This window comes from Gavialis gangeticus, unplaced genomic scaffold (assembly GCF_001723915.1).
Source record: "Gavialis gangeticus isolate Ggan-Ray unplaced genomic scaffold, GavGan_comp1, whole genome shotgun sequence".
Taxonomy (NCBI): domain Eukaryota; kingdom Metazoa; phylum Chordata; order Crocodylia; family Gavialidae; genus Gavialis; species Gavialis gangeticus.
In genome coordinates this window covers 147,676,064-147,698,137 of record NW_017729024.1, presented here as the reverse complement: position 1 = coordinate 147,698,137, position 22,074 = coordinate 147,676,064, and the positions used below count along the sequence as shown (strand labels likewise).

The 22,074-nt window shown below is 44.3% G+C and overlaps 1 protein-coding gene across 2 annotated transcripts in view; it reads left to right on the top strand.

The window, feature by feature from the left end:
* The window catches only part of ITGA1 (integrin subunit alpha 1), a 169,385-nt gene that overhangs the window by 114,100 nt on the left and 33,211 nt on the right, over positions 1-22,074 (top strand). For both annotated transcript variants that reach the window (XM_019517885.1, XM_019517884.1), the window contains exons 10-15: positions 7,863-7,936; positions 9,367-9,508; positions 13,346-13,488; positions 15,578-15,721; positions 16,679-16,933; positions 18,499-18,629. In XM_019517885.1, the coding sequence (XP_019373430.1) occupies positions 7,863-7,936; positions 9,367-9,508; positions 13,346-13,488; positions 15,578-15,721; positions 16,679-16,933; positions 18,499-18,629 (889 nt within the window). The remainder of the gene's footprint in view (positions 1-7,862; positions 7,937-9,366; positions 9,509-13,345; positions 13,489-15,577; positions 15,722-16,678; positions 16,934-18,498; positions 18,630-22,074) is intronic.

Here is a 22,074-nt window from a genome sequence, read left to right as displayed (position 1 = left end):
CACTTCAAGAGGGATGTGGCTAGCATTGAGAGGGTCCAGAAGAGGGTCACTCGCATAGTCAAGGGGCAGCAGGGCAGCCCCTATGAAGAGAGGTTAAAGGGTCTGAACCTATTCAGCCTCCACAAAAGAAGGCTGAGAGGAGATTTGGTGGCCATTTACAAACTCACCGGGGGGACCAGCGGCAATTGGGGGAGTCTGTGTTCCCACGGGCACCACCCGGAGTTACTAGGAATAATGGCCATAAATTGTTAGAGAGAAGGTTCAGGCTAGACATCAGGAGATATTACTTTACAGTTAGGGCTGAATGGACTCTCAAGTGAGGTGGTACTCTCTCCTACCTTGGGGGTCTTCAAGAGGAGGTTGGACAGATATTTGGATATGACCCCAACACCTGTTCCTGCCCAGGACAGGGGGTCAGACCTGATGCTTTGTTCAGGTCCCTTCTGACCCTAAGCACTATGATACTATGAAATAATATAAATATGAGAAAATATTTATAAAGATGTTACAAATTAAAGTTTACTTTTAGGTATTTTTAGGGGCCTTGTTAGCATTTCAACTGGTAAAGTAACAGTATTTTTTAACTGGATTGTTTTTAAATACTGCAGTTTCTTTCAAATCTTATTTTTCTTTCTTGGCTTTGGAAGACTTAATTTCCTTACCTGTAAACTTCATTTATTTGAAGGGAGTAAATTCTTAGCCTTCTAAAGGGAAAGATTTAGATGAAAAAAATAACCCTCTTATAATAATAAAGAATACACTTTCTAGCAAAAAATGTTGTTTGTGCCAAAATAGGTTATTAATTTAAACACAGGGGGAAATCAGTAACAATAAACTTTTAACCAGTTCTCAGATTGCTTTGGTTAATGCTTTTGTAGGTCAGGATGTAGGGTTGAACCGTAGGTTTGAACTACAATATATTGACAATAGGGTAACCAGCAGCCTAATACCTCAGAGATGTGCTCTGAAATAATTAGGTGCAGAAATTACTATGGGATCTGAAGGTGACAGAACATGGGGATGACTCACTGTTTGATAGATGGGATAAGTAAAGTATAAGGTGGGTTGCTTAATTCAAAGGATTTAAATGGTGATTAAAATCAGCAAGCAGGAGACTTCAATTTAAATTACTTATTTTATTCCTGGATCTCTTTAGAGTCTTTTTAGTTGTAGGATGAAGAAAGGTTTATCCTTATTTGTTGATAAGCATTCAGGCATAAAGTCTTGTGATTAATATAGTCTTCACACCAAATGTGGTACTTCTTTTTGCTACCCCAGAGGATAGGCTTAGCTCAATGATTCTGGAGGCCCTGGGCACACTGTTGGTTGGGGGTCTATGAGCATTTTATCAAAGGACAATTATCACAGCAATTGTGCTGAAACACATACATGGGCACATTCAGTGTCTTGCATATTTGAATACTAGTGCGTGTCTGTGATTTTATTTTGGTTCTTTCTTCATTTTACAATTGATTCCAATTCAGGGGAGGTATCACATGTGTCTTGATTTAGCCCTTGCTGAATAGGTCTTGTAGCCCTTTCAAAGTGATCCAGGGTCTATGCCTCATGGCCCTGCGCCTGAAAATAGCTCTAAGAAATTACACCACATACAGAGGCATAATGAGCATGGCAGGGAGGTATGCTACTGAGTACCAGAGGGGAGGGAAAACCAAGGAGTAGAAGTGAGGGCCCAGGAATCTTCCTGCTTTGGGGACTCAAAGAAGTCTCCAGCTGATGCCATGGTGTGTTCTTCTCACTCCAGCTGTTGCTGCTACAGGAGTAGAATGATGTGCATGCACCCGGCTGCTGGGACAACAGCAAAGATATGGAGCTGCTGCTTCTGCTTCTGCTTCTGCTTCTGCTTCTGCTTCTGCTTCTGGGGAGTGGGCTTTCTGGTGGAGCTTCTGTCCAGCACTCCACAAAGTTGGGGCCTGTGGCTGGTGTCCCTCTTGCCCACCACAAATTACACTACTGACTCTGTATGCATTTGGCCAACTACCTAGGTCATCATACATTTATTTCAGCTTTATTTTTTTACATTTTATTTTTTGAAAATAGTGAATGGCAACTTTTGTTTCCTAAATGGATTAATTTATTTTTAGTTATGATTGTTCCATATAAACTACAGATGGACATTGCAATTATATTTTCGTCCTTTGCGGGCGAAGACAACCGCATCCAGCAGTGGGAGGGGAGGGAAGAAGAGAGAAAAAAAGTGGGAAAGAAAAAGGGAAGGGGAAAAGGAGAAAGAATGTTTTCCTGGCCGCACATTTCTTCATTGCTTCTGTGGATTTGGGACCTCCAGGATGGACAGTTGCAAGCAATTTGGTCCCACGACTCTGGGTCGATGCTAAAACTCTTTAGGGCATCCTTGTACCGCTTCTTTGGTGCACTGTGAAAGCATACTCCATTTGACAGTTTGCCATAGAAGACTTTCTTTGGCAGGCAAGTGTCAGGCATTCTTGAGAGGTGGCTGGCCCATCTTAGCTGTCTTACCTCGGTGTCCAGAATCTTGTCCTGCCATTTGATCTTTAGTATCTTTCACAGGTAGCACAAGTGGAAGTGATTTAGTTTCCTGGCATGATGCTGGTAAGTGGTCCCAGTTACGTAGGCCTAAAGGAGGGTCAGAAGGATGATGGCTTTGTAAACCTTCAGTTTTGTCAACATTCTGATGCCTCTGCAGTCCCAGACTGACTTACAGTCTGTCAAAGCCCATGCTAGCTTTTGCTAATCTTGCGTTGACTTTGTCATCAATGTGGATAGCATGGGAGAATGTGCTGCCTAGATAGGCAAACTTGTTGACCATCAACAATTGTTGGCCTGTAACTGAGATGTGTGGTTCCTGGGGTGTTGTTCCAGATACAGGTTGAAACATCACTTCAGTCTTCTTCATGTTAATAGTGAGTCCAAAGTTGTCACAGGCTGACGAGAGTAGGTCCATGGATTGTTGCGTGTCAGCCTGTGAGCCTGCACAAAATGCACAGTCATTAGCGAAGAGGAAGTTGCAAAGTGTGGCTGTCTGGACTTTACCGCTTGCTCGGAGACTGCGCAGGTTGAACATTTTTTTTTTTTCGGGCCCTGAGGCACTACAATATGGGGCCAATGCGTGGAGGGGCTGGAGCAAGCTCCAAGGCCTGCTCCCAGCACCAAAAATGCGTTTAATGCGTCAGTCCTCATATCGAGGACGTATCAGCAATTAAACTGATAAGAACAGATACTATGTCTCAATGAAAATGGTACGTGATCCCCACACCAAGGTCATCATCATCTTGGAAGGCATCTGACAGCATAGCAGAGAATACTGTGCTGAAGAGGGTAGGTTTGAGCACACAGCCCAGCATGACGCCATTTGTGACTGGAAAGGGGTCAGAGCATTCACCATTCGCAAAGGCACATGCCATCATGCCATTGTGGAACTATCAAACCATATTGATCAATTTTTGGGGGCATCTGTACTTCTTTATGATTTCCCAGAGGCCTTCACAGTTCACCGTGTCAAAGGCTTTAGTTAGATTGACACATGTGAAGAGAAGTCTGACTGCCTCATCCTCCTTGGCAGCTTCAACACCAGGATTGGCTCTGACTACCAAGCATGGAATGGCATCATCAAGAAGCACGGGATCGGAAGCTGCAACAGCAAAGCTCTTCTGCTCAGACTATGTGCTGAACACGAGCTTCTGATACCTAACACTGTGTTCCGTCTCCCCAACCAGAAGAAGACATCATGGATGCACCCTTACTCCAAGCACTGGCATCGTATTGACTATGTCATCATCCGAAGGAGGGACAGGCGTGATGTCCTTGTAACCAAAGAAATGTGTGGTGGTGAATGCTGTACTGATCATCAACGTATCATCTCATTAAAGATCATGATTCATATTGCAATTAAGAATACTAAAAAAAAAAACATTTTAATTGTTTATTAGTTAAATAAAATGCCTTAGTTAAAATAAATATGCCGGATTCAAAAGGAAAAGCTGTATATTTGCTAAAAAATATAACTGGTTTATTAAACAAATGAGGCATTTATATGTAGATTATAAATTTAACTGTATGTTTCTGCTTACCAAAATTTTAGAGTTTAGCCTCCCAAACTTAGATTTTATTTATGGGCTAGAATAGAAAAGTGATCTTTCCTGCTTTTTCAACCCCTAAATGGTTTCCCAAAATTGAGTAACATAGCTATTAAACTGAACTAAATGACCTGAAAGAAAGAAATATTCCCTTTGCATGAGTTCCAGAAATATACAAAAGCCTATGGCAGAACACTGTAGCCTCCCTGAACTTTCCATCACTGATTTAGGAATAAGTGTCCTTAAACCCCCTCCCTCCCCAAACAAAAAAACAAAAAATCCTTCAAAAACAGACCTGAACATAAATAATAAAATAAGAAATCATCCACAAGCTGGATTGTTAATCATGCTCTCAATGGAGACTAAGGATTCTTATCCTATCACCTGAACTACTTGCTTACTCCCTTGTCCCTCTGGGCTTTAATTATTCCATTTCTCTTAACTGATCCAATCAACCCTCTCTTTTACTATCTTCTCTTTCCCTTGTACTTTTCCCTTCTATATTTTTTCCTTATGCTATTGAGACTCAGAATTTAAACTCATTAAAGGGTTTCAGAAGATGAGTTTCTTATTAGAGACATGCTATGACACCAAAGTTAACTCAGCCATGTTACGCCCATTTGGCATATCCTTTCCTATTGTGTCCTATTGTAGTAATCTTACATTTTATTTCCTTGAATTATTGTTATTTGTTTTTAAAAAAAGAAAAGAAAGAGAGGAGACAAAATTTTAAAAAGCAACAAAACTCAATCCAAGAAAGACTGTGCCATTCAATACTATGGGAGTAAACACATTTTTACTCATAATCTTTTTCATATGACTCCAGTCATGGCCTGGACTGTACTTCTAACAGCAGTTTTATATTTTATCCACTCTCTATACTGGCAAGAAGGTTTTGCACAAAGGGTTTTTTTGTTTTTTGCTTGTTGGGGTGGGGGATTGTTTTGTTTTTTGGTTAAGGACACTTACTTAGAACCTTTGGCAATTAAAAAAAAGACATAGAGTATTAGCATGGCAATTAGTAACAAGCAATGCTTACAATTTAAGATACTCAAAATAGCTATTATATCATCTTCTATCCAACAATTAGGACCTACTCATGGTGGAATGACCAATGCTGAGTGTTTAAAATTGTACACTGGAGATATCAAGTATTAGCAAATACGTTGCTGTAGAGCAGGGGTGAGCAATTATTTTGGGCAGGGGGCCGCTTACCCAGTTTTGACAGGCTGTCAAGGGCCACATGTGTAGCCCCGCCCCTTGACAGGTGCCCTACACCTTGACAGGTACCCCAGCCCCTGGTCACCATCTTGGGACCAACGACCCAATGTCTTGGGACCAATGTCCCAGGGCCAGCATGGCTGGGGCCCAGAGTGGGGCGCAGGCCGGCAGAGGTCTGGGGAGCTGGGCTAGGATGCACCAGCAGGGAGAGGGGGGAGCTGGACCAGCTCCATAAAGCCCCTGCCAGTTGGGACCCCATGCTCCTGCCACCCTGCTCTGGGCCCCACCATCACTGGCCCCAGGACACTGCTGGCTCCCCACCCACTCACACCCAGTGCCCCCCCAACCCCGCGGTACAGGCGGGTGGCAGCGCACAGTCCCGACCCCCTGCTCGCCAGCAGGGAAGAAGCTGGTGCTGAGCGTGGGGAAAAGCAGCTCTCACAGCCTGTGTGGGGCTGTCCAGAGCAGGCTCAGGCAGCCTCATTCAGGGTGCTGGCCATGGGGCAGGAGAGGGGCCACTTCTCCCCACGCTCAGCACCAGCTTGTAACCCACCCCACTGCCAGCCTGGCAGTGGGGCTGGCTTATAAGCTGGTGCTGAGCATGGGGGAAGGGAAAAAGCATCCCCTTGCCCACCCCATGTCCGAGGCCCCGCGCTGCAGACTCTCACAGCCTGCCTGGGGCTGCCTGTGCCTGCTCCAGACAGCCCTACATGGGCTGCAAGTGCCTGCAGTGCGGAGCACCAGCCATGGGGCAGAGGAGCGGCTGCTTTTCTCCATGCAGGGAAAGAGCCCAGGGAAAAGCTGAGAACGGGGGGGGGGGGCGCGAAGCGGCCCTTCCCCCACCCCACACTGCAGGTGCTTGCAGCCCACATGGGACTGTCTGGATCAGGCACAGGCAGCCCCAGGAGGGCTGCGAGCAGCTGAAGTGCGGGGCACCAGGCAGGGGGCGAAGAAGGGCCGCCTCCCCCCCTGCACTCCTTCTGTGCCTGGGGTCCCCCTCCCCTTACCTGAACCTCCCGCGCCAGGCCAAGCACATGTTTCCAGGCCAGAAGCCCCAGCTCGGACTTCCGGCTGTGGAGTGGGGCTGGGCAGGCCCTGCTGTTGTGGGAGCCCACCGGGCTTCCCCTGGGTCCTACTGCCCTTTGTCCCTGTAACCAAGGGCAGAGAAATATTAATTTTCTACATTTTTTTAGGGGCCCTGTGGGCTGGATAGAATGGCCTCATGGGCTGGATGTGGCCTACAGGCCGTATTTTGCCCACCCCTGCTGTTGAGCTTAATAAAACACTTTCTTCATGCTTGGCAAAGCTGTTGTTAGAGCCCTTAAAATCTACTGGTTTCTGTCTGCACATGTAACATATTCCACTGGTGCTTGTGATCATGTCTCCCCTTAGTGGACGATCCCAGAGATTGACAATTTACAAGAAAATTACTCCTTCTTGCTGAAGTGAAAAGTCCCTGTGATATGTCCTGCTGTTCACAGATTCAGGTTCCTCTGGTAACTTTAGCATCTAGAATACATGTGGCCATGCTAAGTTACACATGGATGTGTCACATGCTTTGACAATTGTCTAGTTCTCATACTATGCTTTTTTTGTCAAGCAAACCTCACAGCAGATATTATAACCTTCCCTGCTCTTCTGCCAGGGTGCTTTTCAGGTTGTATCAAGACACAGAATGAGATAAAGGCTGCATCTAGCATTGGAAAGCAGAGAGGTTTCTGAGTCCTGTCACTGATGAATGAGGGAACAAGCAGGTTTTTCCTCCCGTGAAAATATTTCCTGTATTAAGAGTGAGGAAGATGACTTTACCCGCTACCTCATGTTCGAAGTGATAAGAGCCAGAAAGCCAGTTAGCCCCTTGAAGATATAATAAGATGCTGGGTAGCTGCCTTCTGAAAAGATGGGGTATAATACCAGGTTACCAGATTCCTGCCTTATTCAGAGCAACCTAACAAAAAATGTGGAACATTGCAGTGTTTTTTTGGAAAGGTATGAAGGAGTCTACCCTTTCCCTGCAGCCATTGCACCTTGAATCTTCCCCAAGGCTCACTGAATAGATGCTTGGGAAAAAAATACAAAAGAGTTTTTCCTGGTGTGAGGTTTTGATGTGGAAAGTTCAAGCACTCCAAATATCAAGTATGTCTCATAAAAAAAATGGCCATCTGTCTACCATTTTTCAGTTATTTGCGTACAAATAAAAGGTCACACAAATGGTGGTTTTGTTGTTCTTGGCTCAACTGAAGAATGTTTGAACTCATTTATCAAACGTTCCAAACATATTTACTGTGGCACTGAGGGACGGCTTGGTCTGTTTCAGTGAAAAAATATTTTTAGAACAGGTTATAAGACTGGAAACAAGGACTGGAACAGAAAACGCTTCTATTTTGTAATCATAGTACACATTCCTTGAGTCATGAACACTAGTAATTATGTATTGCAAACTAAGTTTAGAGAAAACTCTAGTTTACTATATAATTTCATGCCATCTCATTCCTATATAAACAAATATTAATAGTAATAGAAATCCATATATGTTTAAAATTTGTATTTTATTTTATTTTATTGTAGCTACAACAGACCAACAGGCATCCTCATTTGAAATGGAAATGTCACAAGCTGGTTTCAGTGCTCATTATTCTCAGGTAAATTGATTGTTAAGAAGTATATTTTTAAAGTAGTTATTTATTTATGAATCTGTATGTATTTATTTACTCTGAAAAAAGTAAAATGCCAAATACGGTCATCTGGACAATGAACAAAATTTAACTGGCAATTAAAAGTGGGATCCAATGAACCAGACTCTAAGAAAGACAAAATACAGCAAAGGAAAAACAAAAACAAAAAGGGAGAGTAAATACACTTAGAAAGTCCAAAATTGTCAAAGACAAACTGACCCAAATAAAAAGATCTTCCACATTCTTTTGACTACAGCTAAAGTATATCACTGGTAAAAACTGGAACAGGAAACCTTATTTCATAAATACTTTGTTTCAGAAATACTCTCTCTCCATTTTTACATTGAGGTCCATAGTAGACTATTTATGCTTCAGAAATGGCATGAACAAATGTACGGTGAAGCTGCTTTACAAGGAGAGTGAGAGCTGTTACTTGGGAAGGTGTCGGTTGTTATAATCTGTTACATCTGCAGGAGCCTGTAGAGATATAAATTAGCTTAGTCGCCCTAACTTTGACCCTGAATGAAAAAAGGTTGGAGTAGTTTTGCTACACTTGTATCACTATAGAATCATACAGATACAACAGTTGCAGCAAATAAGCTTATATTTATATCCTTTGATATCACTATAGTTATTACATCTGTCTGTACCCCAAGTGTGTTAGCCCTTACGAAGTGACATTATCCAGAGCAGAAGCCAAAGGAAAGCTTCAGATATGTTTAGCAGTACATTAACTTGAAGTATTCAATGGGCCAAGCAATCATGAGCATAACCATAGTTTCACAAACAAATTTAAGATTGTTGGTACCTGAACAAATTGATGATGGGCTGCATTTGCCCCATTCCCAATATTTCCCAATATGTCTACACTTCAATATTTTAGCATTTTGGAAATAATTGAAATATGTGTCACAGGTATATAAGGTTAGAAGCTCTGTAGCCCAGCTCCTGCACTTAAGGATCTTCAGGTGTTCTTAGACCATCCATCTGCAGGGTGAGACTCACTCCTGCTGGCACAAGAGAACATCAGACCATTAGGGGTTCCATTGAAGGAGAACTGTCCAAAATTCATTGTCCAATGAGACTACCAAGAATAGCTTTAAATTGGTGCATCTCCTAACTGGTCTTTCCCTCTTTTCCTTTGATGCCATCCTATCTGTTCTTCATCCTCCAATGGAGTGAAGCTATACAAATCAGTTTCCCCTGTGCTGCTTCCCTTCACTGGTCCAAAGTTTGTTGTTTTGTTGTTTTTTTAAATCATGTGTTATGATTGTGAGGACTATGCTAATGTTGTGACTAAATATTGAAAGTATATGTGAAACATGAATCAAATACAAGGTAATGATAAAAGAAGATTTAAAAATATTGAATAAGTAACACTCTTTTCTCTGAGTAAGGACTGGATCATGCTTGGAGCAGTTGGAGCATACGACTGGAATGGGACAGTGGTCATGCAAAAAGACAATGCAGTTTTTATGCCAAGAAATAATACCTTTCGTGACAAGTCTGAAAAAAATGAACCTCTTGCAGCTTATTTAGGTAAGAGAAATGATCCAGCTCAAGATATTTTCTTACGAATGTTGTGTGTTCTCTCAGATGATCTTGCCCTGACTTTCAGCCACTTTAGAGACTATAGATTCTAGGGAAATGTCTACACTCCAATATTTTAGCATTTTAGAAATAATAATTGAAATATACGTCATAGGTGTGTAAAGCTAAAAAGTCTTTAGTCCAGCTCCTATATTTAAAGATGTTCAAGTGTACTTAGACCATTCCCACCAGGTGTTTATCTAATCTTTTCTTAGTAACCAGCACAGAAGAAGCAACTCCTTCTGTGTTGGTTACTAAGAAAAGATTAGATAAACACCTGTTTCACAGTACTTCTAGGGTGGCTTGTTCTAGAGTTTTGCTAAAAAAAAGTTAAATTTCTTTTTCTAAAAATTCAATCTAATTCATCTTTGCTGCAAAGTAAGTTCATTTTTTCTTATCCATACACCATTGGACAAAGAGACAGATGATTTAACCACATTTTACATACTGAAAGACTGTTTGTTGTTATATATCTCCTCTCAGTCTTCCCCTTTTAAATCTACGCAAACCCAGTTTCTGCCACCTTTCCCCATAGGTCATTTCCTAGACCAGAGGTGGACAAAATGTGGCCTGTGGGCCAGATCCAGCCTGTGGAGGGACTTTGTCTGGCCTGAGGCAGGTCCCTCAGTCCTGCCTGGCCCATGGCACATGGCACATCCCACTGCCCCCTGGGCACTCAATGGGCACGTCCAAATGAATGCACACATGCCTCTTGTCCCATCTCAAGCCCCTTCAAGAGGGGGCAAGAGGCATGTGCAGGAACGAAAAAATGTTCAGCGCGGGGAGAAAATTAGACCCCTGGATATCCAGGGGTCTAAAAAAAACTAAGTTAAAAAAAGCAGAGTGAGGGGTCAACCACAGAGATGCTCTGGTAGCCACAGCATCTCTGTGGAGGACCCAGTCTCCAGTTGCTTCAGGGCACAGTCTGTGGTTGGCCCCTTGCCCTGGTGCTGAAGCAGTGTGCAAAATGTCCAGGTGGGGAACACAGATGAAGATGCTATGTTTAGAAGTAGTTAGAGGAGGTGAAGTGGCCAGGTGGAGATACCAACCACTCAGGTGTGGCCAAGTTAGGCAAAGTGCCTGGAAAGAGGGGCCCAGTCAAAGGGAGCTGAGGCCATGGCCTGAGAGGGCTAGTGATGAATAATTATGGAAGGGACTAAGGGGAGGTAAGGAGATCTAAGCTTGCCCAGAGAGAGAGAGAAAGAGAAACCAGAGGAATAGAGGGCCTGGGGCCCAGAGGGAGAGACCCTGAACCCAGGAGGGACTGAGTAAAGGGGACCTGGAGCTTGAAGCCTGACACAGGCAAAGGTAGAAGTGCCTAGAGAAAAGCAAGTGTGAGCCATGCCTGGGAGCAAAGCTGGAGCCTGAGAAAGGACAGAGAGTGGGGCCAGAGAAGGGCAGAGTGTGGGGACAGAGGAGACAGCAAGCAAAGAGTGTGGGACTAATGGAGGCCCAGGGCCCTGAGGGGGTCAAGCATCAGCAGGCCCAGAGGTCTGGAGGCCAGGAGGGATGAGTGTCGCAAGGCCAGGGAAGCCAAAGGTCTCACTGGTCCAGGAGTGGGGCCAGGGCCCAGAGAGGGGCCAGAGGCCAAGCAAGGCCACATCTGGAGACTGACAGAGCCAGAGGGGCCCAGGAGTCTCACTTGACCTAGGAGCAGGAGTCACAACCAGAGGCCAAGGAACCTGTAGCCCATGATGGGCAAGGACTGGGGCTGGGAGCCCATAGCCCAAGAGCAGCACATAACAGCAGGAAGAAGTATCACCTGTGAGGCATGGGTATGGTGTAAAGAGGAGGTCAGAGCCACATAATTGGCCCTTAAGACAATGACCACAGATACCTGTTGTCATGAGAGTAAGGTCAAGTTTGGAAAGCCCTGGGGCAGCCTCCCTTTATCTAGAAACTAAATACATCAGAGTTTGATGGCTGAGAGAAGGGGTGACTGCCCAAAAGAGAGTGAAATGGATAGGATGGGGCAGGCAATTATTTCAGGTGGAGGGCCACTTCATGAGTTTTGGTGAGCTGTCGAGGGTCACATGCCTAGTCTTGCCCCTTGACAGTTGCCCTGCCTTCTTGTCACCATCTTGGGACCAGAGGTCCCTTCCCCTAACCCCTGACCTTTGCTACCAGACGCCCTTCCCTTTGCCCCCAGAAATACTCCTTTTAGGAGGGGCAGTTGCCATCTTAGAACCAGAAGAAAACCAAATCATACACTAAAAGTCAAAGAACTACTATAGCATATTTTAATTTTATTACAAAAATATTTTGTCATGCTTTGTGTTTGTGTAGTGTATATAGAGGTGATTTCATAATAACTGCAAATAAATTCTTAGCCTTGTATAGTGTGGGGGGTGTATGGTGGGGTGTGGGTGTGGGGCTGTGTGTGGTAGGGTGTGGGTGTGTGTATCTGGTGGTGGTGTGTGTGTATGTGTGTGTGTATGTCTGGTGGGTGGGTGTGTATGGTGGGGCGTGGGGGAGGGTCCATGAGGGGGTGCAGCTGCATGTATATAGGATATGTTGGGGGGTTGTATATATGTGGGGAGTTGTGGGGGTAGGGTGTGTATGTGTGGGGTTTGTGGGGTGTGAGGGATGGTGGGGGGGGTGAGGGCACTTCCCCCATGGTGTAGCAGCAGGTGCCCAACAGGGTGCGGCTCCAGCTGGGGCTGCCTTTTCCACTGTGGCTGTGCAGCAGGGGAGGAAAGCCCCAGGCACCTTCTTCTGGGAGGCGGGGAAGGCAGCTGGCTCCAGTGCCTGATGCTTCTCTCCAGGCTGCACAGCTCTGGTGGGGAGGGCAGCCGGCTCCAGTGCCTGGTGCTTCCCTTCCATGCCTGGCAAGTGCAGGGGCTGCTCATGAGTGGCGGGGAATGCCAGTGATACAGACTGCCTGGCAGAGGCTGTGCCCCTTGTTGCAATGTGCAGCGCTGGCCAGAGCTTCATCCTGACGGGCACCAGCATCCTGAGCAACCCATCTGCTGCTGCTGCTGCTGCTGCTGCTGCTGCCGCTGCCGCTGCTGCTGCCACTGCCTGCTAGGGCTGCACACCTTGGGTGGAGTGTAGTGGGGGGGTCCCCACATACTCACACCCACCCTCCCTCACACCCCACCCAAGCTCTGTGCTGCTACTGCACCTCTGGGTGCAGGCTTTGCACTGCCACCAGCCCCTACCAGAGCCCCACACTCAGGGCTCCTGCCCAACTGCATCCCTACCTGCTGCCCAGAGCCAGCAGGAGACCTGGGAAGTGGAGTAGGTCCCGGGGACTGCAGCAATAGCCCCATGCAAAAGGACTGGGCCCTTCCACTGACGAGGGTGGGAGCAAGGCAATAGGGTATGTTTGGGGCTGTGCACATGGGCACTTCACTTCCACTCTCATAGGCAGAAGGGCTGGCCATATTTTGCCTGCCCCTGGTATAAGGGCTGAGGGACCTCCAGGGACACTATGGCCACCTGTGGCATGAAATTGTCAACTACGTAATAATTTCTTAAAGTGTTTACTTGACTGTTATGCAGGACAGTGTCAAGAGCCTTAGTAAAGGACAACTGCAGCTTCCTCTTTATCCTCAAGGCCAGTTAGCCTGTCAAAGAAGGATCCAACCAGTCTTGTTAGATCAGACCACAGTGATCGTGGCTCAGCAGTCACTGTACACCAGAACATGCTCAGGCCCTTCATATGCATCTACTAGCACTTCTTATCAGAACTGGGGTTAGAAGTGTGTCTGTGGGATTGAGCTTTAAAAAAATTTTGAATCTCATCACTTAATGAAACATTTTGAATTATTTTATTTTTCCCAGGATATACAGTAAATTCTGCAACAACACCTGGAGAAGTTCTATACATTGCTGGACAACCTCGATATAATCACACAGGCCAAGTTATTGTTTATAAAATGGAAGGAAAAGATGTAAAAATAATACAGAGGTTAAAAGGAAAACAAGTATGTATTTGTAATTAAAATCTAAGTGGCATATTGGAAATAAAATGTTAGCAGCATTATTTCAGTGGAAAGACTGTATCAGAGAAGAAATTTGAAATGTAAAATGTTTATAGATTCCCAAAGAAATATGAGCTAGATTCTCTGGTCTACTAAGCAGTGCTAAGTAGATTTAAACCAGCCAGAGATTCCCTTTGGAAAATATTCCCTGCGTAAACTGAGTGGAGGTGGCATAACCACAGCAGTTCCCTTACCCCTTGGTGTGTCATGAGAAAGACAGATGAAGTAGCTGCAGAGTTCCACTTCATACTCTGGAGGCTTAATAAGAGTGGTGAAATTTTGAGTAGGCTCCTGCTTTAAGGACTAAGGATCAGGGAAGAAGTCCATGCCCTTTCCCCCTCGTTGTCAAGTGTATTTTAGCACAGCACAGATGTAGAGAATGATTGTTTATATATATTTAAGATAACTCCTTTCTAATATCTTAAGTCAAAAGATTTCATCCTATTTCATTGCTGATGATCTTACATGCACATTTCATACAGGCTTTGACACTGTATCTTTGATGCATACCCTCATATGTACCATGCAATCTTCTATAGGATTAATTGTGGCAGAGGGACATAATGGATGCCTATACAAGTGCAGTGAGACTGCTGCAATGTACTGTAATTAACTGAGTCTGCTGGAGCATGGTAATTACTGTGCTCCAGCTGACTCCAGCATCAGCAAGCTTTAATTAAAGTGCCCCCAACATCATTTTTAGTGTGGGGATGCTGATACACAAGACAATCCTGGCACTTTAATTAGAGCAGTTCTTCATTTCAACAAATACGGCCTACCACCATACATTGAACAATGTGGATAAAATGAAACATTGAATAGATGCCCATTAACTGAGCAATATCCATCTTGTTCACTGAATGAGGCAGGGGTCGTATGGAGGGAAAAAAATTTTAAAAAATCCCCCAAAAAACTATTATAAGAGAGCTAAAATAAGGTTGCCTCATCAACACTAATTCTAGCTTTTGCTGTTTCTTGCATTCTTAACTTTGCACCCATAATGTGTGCGTGTGTGTGCATGTGTGCACACACATATGCATGCCACTTCTGAAAAAACAAATTCCTTAATGCTGTTATGTGACATCGTCCATGATTCATTCACAAGGTTGGAATCTTCACACCTGCCACTTTAGCCAATAGAATAAGTGGGCACATCCATACGGTATGTGGCACCGCAAACACATCTGGAGCACCACATACCACAAAGTCAGGTGTTCTCTGTGCTGCAAGGGTGCACTGTCCATGCGTGCACTGCTCCAGTTTTTTTCTCCATGGGTTTCTTTTATGCCAGGGGTAAAAAAAACCTGCGGAGAAAAAAACTGGAGCAGTGCACGCCACTGAAAAGTGGAGCCGGCCCACTCGGAGCCGTGCTACAGCTGCCAGCCAGGCTCTGCCCAACATGATCACCACTGCAGTAGCTCCAAGAGGCCCCCAGGACCCAGGTAAGGCTGGTGGGGCCAGCACAGTGCTGGCCCCAGCCTCCTCTACTGCCCCCGGGGTAACTTGCTGTGTACCAAAGCATGCATGGCACAAGCATTCCCCAGGGACAAGTAGCTGCAACACAAGGTGCGCCACTGCTAATTGTTCCTGGGGAACCAAACATCTGTGCTCATCTGGACATGGCCAGTGATAGCAGTGGTAGACTGTCATCCTTTACACTGTAGAGGAAAGAGAGCATTTTGCCAGTGGGCTTCAGAGATATTTGCTAACAACAGATTGTGAGGCTTGTGAATCTTGGGTTTCATTTCCAGTTCAGGAAGGCAATGTTTTCTTATGGCCACATGGTGTTCTGCCTGTTCTCTTCCAAAGTGAAACCCTATGTCCTGTCTCAGTCCGGTCTTTTTTTTTTTAATATAATGTCATGTTTCATGATTTTTAATAAATCATCATCTCCCTCTGCCTCTGTCCTGTCTCACTCTGAGCCCCTGATTCTTTACCCATCTGATTTTATAAGTAACTAATAAAAAGGAGCTTATGATGTTGGGTGATGTTACTAGCTCTGCTTATCACATATCTTATCATTTCATTGCAGATTGGATCATATTTTGGGAGTGTTATTACTACAATAGACATCAACAAAGATTCGTTTACAGATATTCTTCTGGTTGGTGCTCCAATGTATATGGGAACTGAAAAAGAGGAACAAGGAAAAGTATATGTGTATTCTTTGAACAAGGTAAGGCTGATTGCAATTGGTAGGAAGCAGAGAAAGGCTCATTAGATTTTTGGATCGTTATTTTAAACAAATAATATATATCAAGGGTGTCAAGGATTTGGACTGTGGGCCAAATGTAGCTGACAGAACTCTATCACCCACTCAACACCACTGCCCCTGGGTCTGACTTGAACCACACACTATAAGACTGCCCCCCCCACCACCTCCAGCCAGTCTGGGAGTGGGGTGGTTTGGGGAGGGGAGAGAGTGGGATTGGGAGGGAGAGGACTGAGCTAGCCTGTGAGCCAGCCCTGTGCCACTCATCCATCTAGTGGGGCCAGGTGAGTTTGCTACCCCATATGTATTACACCACACAGGACAAAAGATTTCCAAGGAACCTTTTTTTCTTATGTACCTGCTTCCTGATCTTGTGTATCTATGTCAGTATTTTATACTCTTGGATTAGAAATGATTTTGCTGAAATGTCAGGTGACAGATGAGACTTTAAAAAGCTCCGGGGGTATTAATTATCCTTGAGCATCTCTGCTTTTTGGCACTACCTTCTTAGCAGTCCTGGTGCCAACCACCTCATCATCTGCAGTATCTTGGTCCAGTCCCCTCCAGAATCTTAGGTCTATGGCTAATCAGTGGGCCCAGTACTGAGGCAGCCCTTGCTGAACTGTAAACCATTATACAGATGCTATCATGAAGTTGTACCTTTTTAAGGCCTATAACTACAGTAAATTGCGTTAAATGTACCTACAGATACATTGTATGTCTTTCCCTTACCTACATCAGGCCAATAGCCTTAACTTAGAAGCTACAGTTTTTCCCTGTTGATACTTTCATATCACTTGGTTTAGTGCTTTTAAGTGTTTGCTGAAAGTGTCAGTTTGTCTTTGATGTAAGTGTTTTTAAAAATTTGCTTTGAAGAAAAGTTGATTGGAGTCCATAAACCTTACATTTGTCCTTCTGCAGACAACATTTGAGTATCAAATGAGCCTCGAACCTATAAAGCAAACTTGCTGTTCATTGTTAAAACATAATTCCTGCAAAACTCACAAGAATGAACCTTGTGGTGCTCGCTTTGGAACTGCAATTGCCTCAGTAAAGGACCTCAACCTTGATGGATATAATGATATTGTGATAGGATCTCCTTTAGAAGATGATCATCGGGGAGCTGTATACATTTATCATGGCGATGGTACCACTATAAGGAAAGAATATGCACAGGTATGGAGTATGAAATTAAAACTTAGTGTCTGCTATAAGAAGTGTATGTCTTAAAACAGACACCCTTGGTTACAGTGGAATCATAAGTCTCTTAGGGCCTCATCCAACTCTTATTGAAATCAATGTGAATCTTTCCATTCACTTCTGTGAGCTTCGGATCGTAAATTTTTTTACTACATCTTGTAATGGCACCTTGTGTCCCACATGGCTCTGACATGAGCCTCCGGCTGCCAATCTAAAGCCTATTTCATATCAAGATCCATCAGAGCACTTCCCAGTATTTGCCCGCCACACCTTGACCTTGATACTCAATTTAGGAGGCAGCCCTCAAATTACTAGAGTGACACCACACCCTGTCTTGCTTATCATTGAACCACCTCTATTTGACCCAGTCAGACACTGACTCTTTGCAGCGCTTCACTGCTCTCCATTGGGCTCAGCCTTTCCTTGGGCATCTTTCCCCTAAGCAAGTTCCATCTCTCTCCTGCTCTCAGTCCCAAGAGCTTTGGCCTGTCTGATCTTAATTCCAGGACCCTTAGCCTGCCTGCTGTCGGCTCCAAGGGTCTCAACCAAACACACAGCACCCTTGCCAGGCACCCACAGTGGCTTCCATACTCCTCACCTCAAGCCTCATGCTTAAACTCAGAGACAGACATTTAACTAACTTGTCTTTCTTATGGGACTGTCTCCCTTGCAGTCCCCAGGCTCTCCTCACTTCTATCCACAGGAAGCTCCTTCACCAAGCCCAGCCTGGGCCCAATTGACACAGCCCAGATGCAGGGCCTCTATGGCTCCCAGCCTCTGCCCCTTTGGGTCACCTGTCCTCTCCCTCTCATAATGGGGAATAGCATTCTGCATTACCAACAGCTCTGATGCTTGCATCCCTATTGCCTGCATCTCTGCAGCTGGCATACTGCAGCTGACACTATCCTCAGTAACAAAGGTCAGGGTTCCCTGTTCCAATCTCACGTGGCTTAAATCAACAGTAACTGAAATCAGTGGCAAACTTGGCATTGACATCAAGGGAATCCAGGCAGAACATGCAGGTTATGTCTACATAGGCTCTTGAGGGCTGCCACTGTGAAATAAGCCTCTCCCATTAACACATGCACTGTGCTTGCCCAAGCCTGCAAATTAGGCAGCAAAGACAGCTCAAAAGTAGGCCTGAGTGCAGGCTTCAGCAATATGCTCAGGCTCTCCTTACAGAGCCATTTGGGTTGCATGCCCAGGACTTCTCTGAGCAGCCATCTACGCTGACTAATTTGCAGGCCCAGGTGTGCAGTGAGCAGGCAAAAATATAATGGTGGGGCTGATTTCTCACTGGCAGTGCTGGGCTTGCTTTGGAGGCTTTGACATATAAATTCATTTGTGAAAGACAGTAGTAAATCTGGGGATTTATATTGTGCTTATCAGTGTGGTAATCCTTGTTAGAAGTGTTTTAGTGAAAATCCAGTAGCCCAAAATTTTTAAAAGCTTATTTGTACTTATTTGAGATAGAATACTTATGTGTATATATGTGTATACACGTACATACATAGATTCAAGTTATCAATGATTTTTCACAGCGTATTACATCAGGCGGAGATGGGGAGAAAGTGAAATTTTTTGGTCAGTCTATACATGGAGAAATGGATTTAAATGATGATGGTCTAATAGATGTCACTATTGGAGGCCTTGGTGGTGCTGCCCTCTTCTGGTATGTACCTGAAAATGATTTGTTTAATGGGAAAAGGCCTACAAAAGTTAGATGCTTCAAAATTTCCTATTAATATGTTAAAGTTTTAATGTTGGTTTCATTAGTAGCTGTAGTACATTCAGATACAAATAGGTATGTAATATGGGTTGACCAAATAATATATATGTACTAGTTTGGAGGAAAATGCATCTTACTTGTTTACATTTTTTCATTTCATAATTTGATGCTATCTGTGGATCTTAATTTTTTAAGCTCTCTCGGAGATGTGAAATATTGAAAAAAATAAACTTAGTGATTATAAAAGTTTAACATAGAGAAAATAGCAAAGTATTAATGTGCACTATTATGTGTGCTTTTTATGCACACTTGTCAGTAGGTGGCACTATTCTGCATGGTTTTAATCTCCTGTTGCTGCCTGCTGTTTTAGGTGGAAGCCTACAATTTTTCTTCACTCAACAAAGGTGTTTGCTCTATTGCTCCCTGTCTGTTCTCACTGGGACAAATAAACCCCTACATTACAGAAAATTAAGCATAAAGATTCTTTTATTTTAGAATTCAGACAAACTAAAGGCTGCTACTATGAGATTGCTACATTTATGGCTTAATGTATACAGATTAAAATAATACACACACCGCATATATGCAAACCCACACACAGTAACTACACAAAAATCCTATTAAAATGTAAGACCTGACATTTCCTGGGTCAGACCGTAGGCTTATCCAGGCTGGTGTCCTGTCCCACACAGTGAGAGACAGCAGGTGCTGATAGGGAGAATGAGCAGGGCATGTCCTGAGTTTTAGCATCTCCTGCTCCTCTCCCACTGCAGTTTCCAGCAGCCAGAGGTTTAGGAAGTTCCATTCATAGGCTACACCTCTATCTGTCTTATTCAGTAATTACTAAAGGACTTTTCCTCCATGAATTTGTCCAGTTCCAGTTTGAACTGGGCAACTATCAGCCTCCACAGTATCTTGTGCCAATGAGTTTCACAAGTTAATAATATTCTGTGTGAATAAATTAATTGCATGCTCCTGGTGTTATCTTAAAACCTACTACCTAATACCTTCATTTTATATCCCCAAGTGCTGGATTTCAAGAGACAGTGGCTATGTATATACGACACCATTGTTACTGCGCAGTCATTTAGTACTTGCATGCACAAGCCCTAAATGACTGCACAGTAACTGGTGTTACTGCACAGTAGTGTTCCTGATATGCTTGTTGGTGATGCTGATTGAGCAGGAGTTCATTACTACTGTGCATTAGTGTTGCATCACATTTTGTGCCACGCAACACTACTGTGCAGTAGTAATGAGCTACTGTGCAGTCAGTATCTTGTGTAGACATGGCCAGTCAATCATAAATTTACTTTCTGTGTACCCATTAATATTATGTAAACCTCTATCATATCCCTCTCAAGCATGTCTAAGCTGAAAAGTCCCAGCCTATTTATTCTCTTCTCATATGGAAACCTCTCCGTGTCCCTGATCATTCATGTTGCCCTTCACTTTATCTTTTAAAATTCTTCTGTATTTTGTCTTGAGGTGGGGGACCACATCTCTGCAAGTGTGTTAATGCACCTTAGGTGTATGAAGATCCATAATGATAATGTAAATAGGCATTGGGGGATGTAAGCGGGCATTGGAAACAAATACAAATGGGCTGTGATTATTCTTAAGGGTTGGCTGAGTATTACACGTCATTAGTCTATTTTAAACTCATCCTGCTATGTTTTACTACACCATTTTCTCCTTCTCCCTTCCAGCCTGCTTCTTTGTCTCTTTCACCTATCTCACCTTTTTAACCTCCAGTCCTGCAAAGTCAAGGGGCCAACTCAGTGTGTAAGTTCCTGTAGTGCTGGAAAGTAGGAATGCAAGCTTATTGGGAGAGAATTACCACCCCCAAATGTTCCAGAATAACTTACTTATCTCCCCTAGTCACCATGGCTTTAAATTCATTTTAAAAAAGCCTTTAAAAATAATTATGTTTTGGATCTTCCTGTACCCTCAGATTAGGTATAGACATTATACTTATTGCTCTACAACCATAAGTGAACAGATGTTAACTGCACATAGATGCTTTAAAAATGGTGAATCCCACTGTGAAAATCCTGATGGATGTAGTATCAGACTAAAGCGCTTTAGGTTAGAGCAGTTTATTGAAGTACCAGATCCTTGCTAGCCTTGCCTGGTCCTCATCTGCTCCAGGTGAGTACTGACTCAGCCCCTCCCCTGGGCTGTCACAAAGAGGAGACAGAAGAGGCCTTGTCTCCTCCCTGTGTGGCCTAGCAAGAGGGTGAGGAAACAGAGCATCTCTGCTGTGCAGCCCCCCTCCACACACACAGTTTGCTGGCTCAGATCTTGTTTGGGAGGGGCCGGGCCAGGTCCACCCGGCAGGGGGCTCTTTTTCCCCACCGCCCATCCCCGCCTCCTGACAGCTGCAGCTCACAGCTGTGTGTGGCTGTTCGCTGAGCCAGGAACTACAGACAGGTGGGCAGGGGAATAGAGCCGTACGTCTGCACAGAACTAGCCCAGCCCCGCCAAGACCAGAGTCAGCAAGCTGGGGGGGCATGGCAGGGGCCTCCATTCTCCCTCCTCCATTTCCAGTTCTGAGCTGCAGCTGTCAGGAGTCTGGGCCAGGGTCCCCCTGCCGCACTATCCCAGTCCAGCCGCCTCCAGGACCTGGGCCAGCAAACTGCAGATAGGCTCACATGTCAGAGGGGTTCCATTCCCCCCTCCCCCAGCAACCACTGGCACTGACAGCAGCCAGCTGGCTTGGGGACAGGGCTGGGGAGATGGACTACACTGGTGAATCAGGGTGGCCAGCTGCTCAGCTGGGCTCACCTGTACTTGGCAATCTGCAGCAACCTCCTGGGAGATGTGTGGGAGCACCCCCAGCCTGCTGGCTTCAGCCAGTGCAGGCAAACTCCAAGCTCTGCCCTCTAACAGCGAACATCTATTCTGTTCACTCCTAAACTAATCTACAGCACTTTGAGTAAAGCATGCTACCTAGAGTGCTTCCACCTCAGGGTTTTTGAACGTCTCTACTTAGCCTCAATTTTTTAACAATTAAAGTCTAGGTGGGTTACATTTTCAAGCTTTCCACTGACATTATAGGGAGCAATTAGGCTTTTTTTGTTTTGAATGGAATTTAAGATCTGCATATAAGTGATCATTTCCAAGGGGTAGGGCTTTAAATAAAGTATCAAATATCACAAGATTCATGATAAAATCCCAAAAATTGGCAAAATTTGGGACTCTGATTTTTCCATACATTCATATAGTGCTTAATATAATGTTATAATATGGGTCTGAGCTATATTAAACTCTTGAATTCAATGAACATTTGCTGTCTATGAAGTTAAAAAACACATTGCATCATAAAAACATAATTTTTCCTTTTCCAGTAATATTGGACAGCTTTCACTTTTGATATCAATACATG